Source organism: Pygoscelis adeliae, unplaced genomic scaffold, assembly GCF_000699105.1.
Source record: "Pygoscelis adeliae isolate BGI_AS28 unplaced genomic scaffold, ASM69910v1 Scaffold358, whole genome shotgun sequence".
Taxonomy (NCBI): Eukaryota; Metazoa; Chordata; class Aves; order Sphenisciformes; family Spheniscidae; genus Pygoscelis; species Pygoscelis adeliae.
The window spans coordinates 2,439,538-2,449,363 of record NW_008825429.1 but is presented as its reverse complement, the minus strand read 5'-3'; the positions used below and the strand labels follow the sequence as shown (position 1 = coordinate 2,449,363).

At 37.7% G+C, this 9,826-nt stretch overlaps 1 protein-coding gene across 1 annotated transcript in view; it reads right to left on the bottom strand.

Moving 5' to 3' along the window:
- Positions 1-8,928, bottom strand: part of RSPH14 (radial spoke head 14 homolog (Chlamydomonas)) — a 106,755-nt gene extending 97,827 nt beyond the window's left edge. The window contains exons 1-3 of the mRNA XM_009330783.1: positions 8,730-8,928; positions 6,869-6,971; positions 6,553-6,671 (exon numbers count right to left, since the gene is read on the bottom strand). Of these exons, the coding sequence (XP_009329058.1) occupies positions 6,553-6,671; positions 6,869-6,971; positions 8,730-8,928 (421 nt within the window). The remainder of the gene's footprint in view (positions 1-6,552; positions 6,672-6,868; positions 6,972-8,729) is intronic.
- Positions 8,929-9,826: the final 898 nt, after the last annotated feature.

Here is a 9,826-nt window from a genome sequence, read left to right as displayed (position 1 = left end):
CTAGTGAAAGAAGTGACAAGATAACACAGCGTTCATTAGAGCATAGCTTCAAGGTAAGAAAGCTGGGCAGGAAAACTAGAAATAAAAGCGTAGTCAATTATGAGGAGGGCAAGAGACACTTTATATTAAAAAGTAAATCTTTATTCAACTAAGAAGGTCCTTCCAATATAAGTATTACAGGCAACCTACAATAGAAGTGGAGAACCTAGGATATTTTAACAAAGGCCTAAGGGTATTTCTAAAGAAAAGTAGTCAGTTACATTTCACATTGAATGAAGGCTATCTTGGGAAGGAGAAAAGAAATTGAAGCACTGCCATGTGTTCCTACTTAGCTTAAGAAAAGCATAGGCATGGGGAGGAATAAAACGGCAAATAATTAAGTTTAAATGATCCATTCACATAATCATCTTCTCTGAAGAGCAATTCCTTGCTATTAACTCTCTAATTATTTAATTCCTATGATGTTTTTGATCTTAGTATTCTGAGTAACTCATGGTTACTCTGTTTTCTAGCTGAAGAATTCAAGATGTTAAAATAAATTTTGTTTTACACAGAAGTAAAGAAATTCTATTTTCTGATTGTATAAGAAAACTGAGGGACAGGGAAGTTAAAACTAAAAAATCTGGGCCAAAGACAGGTGCTGAAATGAAATCCCTTGACTCTTAGTTGCCCACCTGGATAAATCATGCAAATAAATTTGCATCTATTTTCTCAGTTCTCAGGTTTATCAGTGATGCAGTGCACTGCTACCTGAAAGAAGTGCATTAATACAGCTGGGATTTCACTTCACCTGGGCAACAATGACATTCACAGAAGAGATGTTCCATCTGCTGCAATAAGAATGCCATCTGTCCTTTTATCAGTTGCACTCCATACAGCAAAACAAGTTTCAAAGGGAAAAAGGTATCCTTAAACAGTCTTTATCTACAGATCTGATTGGTTATGATTTTCCAAGGGTGGAACAGAGGAGACACTGAGGGTCAGTAAAGTAGGAAAAATATTCTTTCTTGAACTCTTCCCAAAGAGAGGTTCTGGCAAGCTTAAAAATCCATTGCTCCATCCAATCCACCTCAATCTTTGTCTGAAAGGATTAAGTACCCATAAAAGACAGGATAGATGATGGGTAAGAATTATTAAACTTTTCCAGTATTAACCATATGCTAGTGAAAGATTTTTTTCCTGGAACTACTTTTGCAGTTGTTATTGCCCAGGTCATTTATCATTTGCGTAACACCCTTTCACTAACATTGTTAAGTATTGTGTGTCAACTAATTGTTTTCACAAAGAGTGAAAGCTGTGCTAATAATTTTTCCAATGTTCTTAATTTTCTCCTGCTGCTGGTTCTTCTCCCTCTTCTATCCCCTATTGAATACATACATCTATCTTATTTTTGTCTTTCTTCTGCCCATTAATTCTTGCCACTAAGTTGTTGTTTCTTCTGGAAATGTTACTCCTCAGTGTTCTCCCAATCTTTGTGGATTTTCCCACCTTTTGGTCTTTAATGATCCCACTGTCCCTGGAGGATACTGGTATACATCCTTAAATTTAGGAATCAAAAATAGTCTGCAAGTGGATTTGCTTAAAATAACCACATTTTCCTAAATTACTCCTGTTTGGAGAAAGACCAGGTGGCCTGGCATAGAGCTAACTGGAGTCACTGACCAGTGACAGTTAACAAAAACAACTACAATTCATGCCAAGTGCACGTACAGCTTATGTTCTTTTTTGTCTAGTGTGGAACGTATTGCTTTATTGGCCCTGTAAATTACCTCAGCTCTAGAAAACATCAGAAATCTAGCTGTGGAATGGCATATTAGTTGCTGACTTCCTCCAGCTGATACAAGGTACATTCTATCTCATTATCTGGATGCGAGGTGTAGAAGTAAATGCACAGAGGAAGACAGTTTCTTGGCTAGCTGAAGAAGGCTGAATTACCAGGCAGAGACTATTTCGGTATCTGTAATATGTCAAATGAATTATGTCAGGCCTTGTGACTCTTGCTACTTATTGGAAAATATTTGCTGTTCTCCCTGATAATTCCCCAAATTGTATCATAGCAAAGAAAACAGTTTTAGCACCTTTCTGTTTTTCTTGTAAGTAGCCATCTGTATGCGAGTCCATTCTACAGTAAAACAATTCTGCTCAAGGAGTTACCTTCCAATCCTTAAATACAGGCATGTATATTTTATATATGTTATTGTCCCGGTTTTGGCTGGGATAAAGTTAATTTTCTTCCTAGTAGCTGTTGTAGTGCTGTGTTTTGGATTTAGCATGAGAATAACGTGGTAACACACTGTTTTAGTTGTTGCTAAGCAGTGTTTATACTAAGTCAAAGACTTTTCAGCTTCCCATACTCTGCAAGCGAGGAGGTGCACAAGAGCTGGGAGGGGGCACAGCCAGGACAGCTGACCCCAACTGACCCAAGGGATATTCCACACCATATGACATCATGCTCAGCATATACAGCTGGGGGAAGAAGAAGGAAGGGGGGGACGTTTGGAGTGATGGCAATTTGTCTTCCCAAGTCACTGTGACACGTGATGGAGCCCTGCTTTCCTGGAGATGGCTGAACACCTGCCTGCCCATGGGAAGTAGTGAATGAATTCCTTGTTTTGCTTTGCTTGCATGCACAGGTTTTGCTTTACTTATTAAACTGTCTTTATCTCAACCCACGAGTTTTCTCACTTGTACTCTTCCAATTCTCTCCCCCATCCCACCGCGGGGGAGTGAGCAAGTGGCTGTGTGGTTAGTTGCTGGCTGGGGTTAAACCATGACAGTTATATTTTTATCTAAATAAAAAGAACATGTGGCTCAGAAAAACACCTTTTTCCAAGGGTAATTACTCAGAGATGCTTTCACAGACAACATGCTAGCTCAGCTTCTACACCACTGATCTTACAGACTGTACATACCTGACAGACTGAGGATCACAGGTTTTTTTTATTCCCTCCCTCCCCTCACCCCCCAAAAACTGTCAAAGGACGTTGTATGAAAATCTGGTCTATAGAAAGCTATGTGAGACTAACTTAATCTAGTCAAGGACTTCTATCCTGAACAAATCTTGAAAGCTTTTGATAGCACAAACATTGACAGAGGAAATGGTCAAAATTTGGCATCATTTCGTAGCTGAAGAAATTAAGTGTTGGAAGAGAATTTCACCTAGAAAGGTATGACTCAAGCAAGCTATAAAGAGACTGCTAGACACATCATGCTCTCTGAGAGATTTGAATATAGGATCAGAAGATAAAGATTAAATTGTACTTGCTTCACAAATGTAAACAGTTCCTCTACATTCATTTTTAATTTCTTATAAATAGAAGGGGGGGGGAAATAGGGAAAAAGTTGGAGACAAAATTCCAGAACCGTTCCCCAAAACAAGTCTCGATATTAATTTGATTTGGAAAACCTGATTCTTAGCTGCCACAAAGACCTGAAGTGGGAGAGGTAAAATGAAGAAACTGGTATCAGTCTTAGGTCAAGAGAAGCCTCACTGAAAAGCAACTACCACTCAGAGAACTGTAGCCTTTCTTGTAAATACTGGCAACTTTCACTAAGTTGGGGCTGTAACATGATTTGGAAGCTGGTCTTTGTCTGACAGAGGCTCCTACTCACTTCAGAGCTGCTGTGAATCCTTTGCCTTCAATCAAAGGCAAGGTTTTGAGGAGAGACACTGCTGCAGCTGGCTCTCAGCTTTTGCTGAGTTCTCAGCTCAGCAGGGGTTGGATAATCCTTCCACTCCAGGATGCAACTTGATTTCTCTTGTATAGTATAATCTTACATTTCCTGATTATCACCAAACTGTTTTTACAGTTGTGACAGTTCCCATCAGTGGCTCCTGACCTAAGATGATATATTCAGATGCCTGCAGGGACAAAGATGGAATAAAGGGAGTAGACCTGAGTGGCAGTATGGTGTACCATTACATATCCTCTGGTTTGGGCAATGTATTTTGATTTACGTGGAATTCTTAATAAGCAACGTTTTATGTTTTGGCACCACCAAGAGCTAGCATTGCTTACTGCTACAGTAAGTCTCTAAATAGAAATGACAGTTCTAATAAAATGCTTTCTATATAACCCTTGGTTTTAGTCCCTGCTTTTTAGAAAGTGTCTAACTGCAAACACTGAAAAAAAAGGCCTCACTTCCTCTGAGGGCCACATGGATAGCTATTTTTTTAATTGCTTTTTTCCCCCTACAACTTCTATTCATCCTCCAGTGAATATTTTCTGCTTACGTAGCTAAACTTCCAACCTACTTAGTAAATGCTTTGAGTTTTGAGAGATAGAACCTAAAAGCAGGCAGGTGTTTACATGTAAAACCCTGAGGCAGTTTCCCTGTTTAAACTGAAACCTTAAGTTGTGCATCATGCACACATCTGAAAACTCATCAGCAAAAGGAGACAAGTGGTAAGCTCCTGCATTAGCCTACTAGAGAGAGAGCCACATCTGAAGGTTAGAGTTAATAATAAAGTTCAGCACAGCAGGGACTGAATAGCAAGGCTTATTACTGAATTATGTAGTTCCACAAGGGCTAAGAAGGCCTTAGCCAGTATGGATGAATGGTTAATGATTAATAGCGATCTGCAAAAATTTGGCAACATTTATGTACTTCTGTTAAGTTTTCTTCTCCCATAAGTTTCTATTATGATCCACACATTCACAGGATGGTATCTATCTGTCTACACAGGTAAGGGAAAGAATTCTTTAAAGGCAATCAGACAGGTCAAAATTTACTTCAGCTAATTCCCTGTCTCATTTGATTTGAAAATCTGTAAAATGGCTAGTGAAGTTAAATTAACAGAAAACCTGGTTTTCTATAGTGATGTTCACAAAGTTGTTTAGCCCACCATATTAATATCCTTCATATGGATTCAATTATTTAGGACTTTAAAAAGGGCTGCATGCATGTAAAAATACATCTTTATATTCTTAGAATTCATGTACACTCACTCAGCGAGGCTTTAAGCATTCATTTAATTCTTTTTTAAGCACCGGTAATGTAACAGAATTCCTCAGACAAGATACTTTCCCATGAATTTAAATAGTATGGCTTTTTAATTGATAATTTCTATCTACTGAAATTTTAATTTTAAAATTATAATTTTCATCAACTGGAAGAGTAAAGTTTAAGACTAATGTTCAAATTAGCAAACTATTGACATTATAATCATAGAATCTGGAAATAAAAGTAACAAATCAGCATAAATTCCCTTAGTGTATAAACGATTTAGAAAACTGTAAATATACGTAATAAATATAAAGAAAGCATGTAAAAGGTACAATGACCTATTCTTCTGGCAAGTCAAAGAAATTCTCAGCTTGGATTTCTCTATTTAGACTGAAGCATTTAACAGCTAGATGCCTGACTGATGTAGTCAACCCAGCTTCTGTTTATCTCACTGGAGATAAAAGGACATCACCAGAGCAGAACTCATCTCATCCTAAACTAAGCATCTATGATATGTCAGACTTTTTGCCCCTGGAGATACTGATTTTTCTCCTGCTATACAGGGACTGTAGGATGACTAGCTCAATTTGACATCTGAAGTTAGGTGTAATTTATCATGTTTTTAACTTCGTATCTTACCAAGTCGATTTAACAATTTTACCTAAGGGCAAACAATATTTGAATAAAATATCAGAAAAAGCAAACTTCTTCACTGCTCCTTACATCACCCCCAGGTTTGTTTTTTTTTTAAATTCACCACCTGAAAGCAATGCCAAAGTGTACATTTAAGAAACAGTGCCTATGAGCCTGAGGTCAAAGACACATTAATAGATAATCTGTGGAATACACAGCGCAATGGATGAAAAGTGCCTTTACTTGCTCATTTGTCTCCTCCTACTTGTCTACTCCTACAGTGCTTGCAAGGAGCGGGGAAGGCATAAAACAAATTTCACAAGATTTGTACCTCCTAACACCAGAAAAACTTTCTACAAACCCTGTGTGCTGTGAAATTAGTGCACCATGATGAACAGCTGATCATAATTTTGAACAGAAGAGGACAAAGTGAAGTTTTGATGCAAGATTCTGAAATACAAATTCAAGCGTGCAGTCCACGCAACCTGTATCTTGAGCAGGTAGCCTTAATTTGCTTATAGACCTAAGAAAATTAACGGATCTAGCAGGATCAGCCCCCCCAATACATAGACAGGACTATTCACAGATGCATTATGTTAACATGGGGCATTTCACTTGTTATCTGTGTAAAGCATTTTCTATATTTTGGCTAAGTAGTCTCACTATTATTACCCAATTTGCAAATTTTTAGAAGAGCAAAAACAGCTCTAGAAAACATAGTTGTCTCCACCAATAAAAAAGATGACAGTCATACCTCTTAAAGTTTTCTGCTAGAACCCAAAGAATAAATTCTCATAGGAAAACTAGCTAAAGAAAATTAAGATGAGCAAAAATAGAAAAGATACTGGTTTTAAATATGATTTTCAAGGAAAATGGAATAAAATAAATCTGGAAGATACTACATAGGGAATCAGGTAAATTCACCTATCTGCTTTGCCTATTTGAATACTTAACTACTGAAAAAATCCCTACCTTCAGGTAATTTTGCCATCATTTCAAAAATCTGATGTGTGTTCTTCCGACAGATATCTACTGGATCATCCAAGAGCTCAGTGAGGGCAGAAATTACTCCATTTTGGATCAACCCTTGCCTACAAACAAAATTGGAGGACAGATTTAACTAAGCATAATAAAACTCTCATATATTTGTGAGATGCTTACTCTTAACTAAATACTCTTATTTACATTGCACCTATCTTGCCAAAACTTAGAAATTCTGTTCTTACGTCTCACTGAAACATCTTTATTGCTTCCCATACCATTCAGTAAACTCTGGAATTACACTTACCTGCCAACATTATGCACAGCCATTATATAGAGGATTTGTGTTGTTTTTTGTCGGACAGTACTGTCATGATGTAGCAGCAAATTCTTCAGGTTATCCAAGAATCCTATGAGACACAATAGTTCATTTTAACATTTCTTACCTTCAACATTGTTTTAAAATAGCAATACTCATTTTTACCTCACAATTTGAAGCGCAAACAATCAGAATTTTCATCTTGTCCTGACGGTGAAACTCTCATTGTCATATTTCAAGTAGGGAAGAAACTTTCAAGTTTCAAGGCCTACTGCCAAAAATGCCATGCTACAAACAAGCTGCTCACTTCTGTATCAAGTTAAATCCTAACCTTGCAAATATTTATGAAGTGACATAACTCTCAAAATAAGTCAATGGAGCTATTGATGTTTTTAGAAAAGCATGTGTTTGCAGGATTAACACCTACATTTTTTTAAACTTTCTTTAGGTGTAGCATGGGCTATGTAAAAACACACAGCATTGCTTTTCACACACAGAAATAGATTTGGTGAACCATTAATGATTATGTGTATACACACATAGCACTGGTCAAAAAACCCACCCAAACAAACAACAATCTCGCATTGCTTCAGCAGTTACTGTTGATCAAACAATAACTTAATAAATTTTGAACATGATTATTGGTATTCTTATGAAGAAAAAAATATGAAGTAAATGGAGAAAATAGCAGTGTCTAACTGGAGGACTTCTTCAGTGTATCATGTAGATACACAACAGACTGCTGAAAATTGCGAAGATAAGCTTGTGTTTTGGGTTGGTTTTTTTCCAAAATCCAAACTTAGCATTCTTCCAAGTGCTGGGATAAAAGTTTTTGAAAATAGTGGTGGCCAGATATAATCCTGATGAGTATGATAAATTTGGTTATATTGTCTTGTATCTTAATTTCTCATGAAGTTCCAGGGTTTTTTTGTTACAGACTCATTCTACAATCACTAAGATACTTCTGAGAAGGAGTTCTGCATAAAAAGCTCTGATGTTTTGTCTCTCCAGTAAAGTTGTATTTGGATATGCCATGCTATCCACTGCTGAAGGAATCAATGGCAAAAGATGACTTCATGGATTTTGCAAATGAACTTGTAAACCTTATTTAAATATTATTTTATTAATTATTTATTAAAAGGTTCATCAGAGTTTTTTGCCTGTTATTATTATGGGATCTGAGATATGAGTATTTTGAGCACCTCAGGGATGAAAAATCTAGGAAGGTACCACTGTCATATGTCACACGTGGTAGAAAATGTCTAATGAAGGAAAAAAAAAAGGGATTTGCCTTTTTTTCCTGCTCTAGGATAACTAAAGGTTTTTCTTTTTCCCTTTCTAAATAAAATATATTTAGTAGTTTTATGTTGTTAGAAATTCATAAATTCACTGCTTTGTTTTTTTTCTGAAAGGTTCATGGATAACAGGATTAGAGAAGGTTCTAGGCAAATGAAATTTAACTACGTGGCAAGGAATTGGTAGGGGGTGTGTTTCTAACTGTGAACTAATTAATTTTTTTTTTTTAATTAGCCTATGTTAGGAATTAGCTAAAATTCAGAAGAAACAAAAGAAAGAAAAGATTCTGCACTACTTTTCTATTTAGGGGTTGATAAAACCTATAGTGAGCCTGATAAATCTTAAAGTGAGGATACTCTTAAAATAACTGTCATGTATATGGCATTATAATATACTTTACCTTTTTAAGGTAAAACAAGTAGAGATTAAAACCAAAAAATCTTCACGGCCATTTTATGTCATCAAAGGTATTGCAAGGACAAAAGTAGCGCACAAAAGTAAAGTGGGTTTTTGCCCCCCATTGTGTCAAAGCTTATGACAACAGATCACTTACCTAGTTCTATTGCCTGGTAGACATTTTCTGGGTCATGGACCAGATCGCAGAGCGCCATCAATGCCCGCTGCTGAGTCAGCAGCTCAGGAGACTGTAACTCCTCATTCAGTTTAGGAAGGGCCCTCCTTCCAAATGCAATAGGAGCTTTTGTGGGATCTGTATCAGGGGGGAGGTTGGCTGAGATACGAGCATGTGCCATCCCAGACTTTCCTGGGAAGGATTCTCCCTTATCCCTAAGAATACTCCAAAGTGACTACCTGGTGACTGGACAGATAACGTACCAAAAAGACAACTACTGACTTTAAACAGTGCTCTGTGTCCCGGAAGAGCTATTTTAGCACACACTCATTGTTGGGAAGCTATGAAAGAAGAGGCTGGAATTGTTCATGGTTATCAGCATTAACGTCTGTTCATCAGATGAATTGTCTTAGCTGGTTTAATTCTCTACGGAACACTGTAAAAAAAAAAAAGAGAGGGAAAGCTTAAAATTGCAAGATGTGGGAGGGAATGTTTTTCAAAGGGTTAAAGTGAAGTAGTCCAATGTCCCGAACCAGAGAAGGGGCTCAAAATGCTATTAAAGCAAAAGCAAACAAAACGCCATTAAAAAAAAAAAAAAAATCTTTCAAAAGGGGTCTAGTTTAAACCCGCCCTCAGAATTCATTAACGCTTGAAAGAATCGGTGATGGCTGACCTCCCCGTTCCCTCAGCAAGGAAAACGGCTCAGCTGACAGAAGCATACAACCTCCGATACTGAAAACTGCTCAACAAAAAAACCAGCTGCAAAGTTAAAACAATTGCTAACAACTGCACTTCCCTCTTCAAAACAAAAGAAATAGACTAAATAATCAAAGGCGCCCCGTCCCACCAATACTTCGCCGCCTCAGCCCGTCCCCGGTTCCCGCTCCACAGCTCCTGCCAGCTACGCCACCGCCTTTCGCGCCCGCGTGCTCTGGTTGTCACAGCAACCAGCTCTTTGCGTACGCCACACTCCGTGAATAAAAAGTACGCAGCCAAGCATACTGAGTCTGGTCCTGCGTCAACAGCGTAAGTACCGCGTTTGACGGTGGGTGCTGCGAGAGAGTAGCGTCAACGGCGTA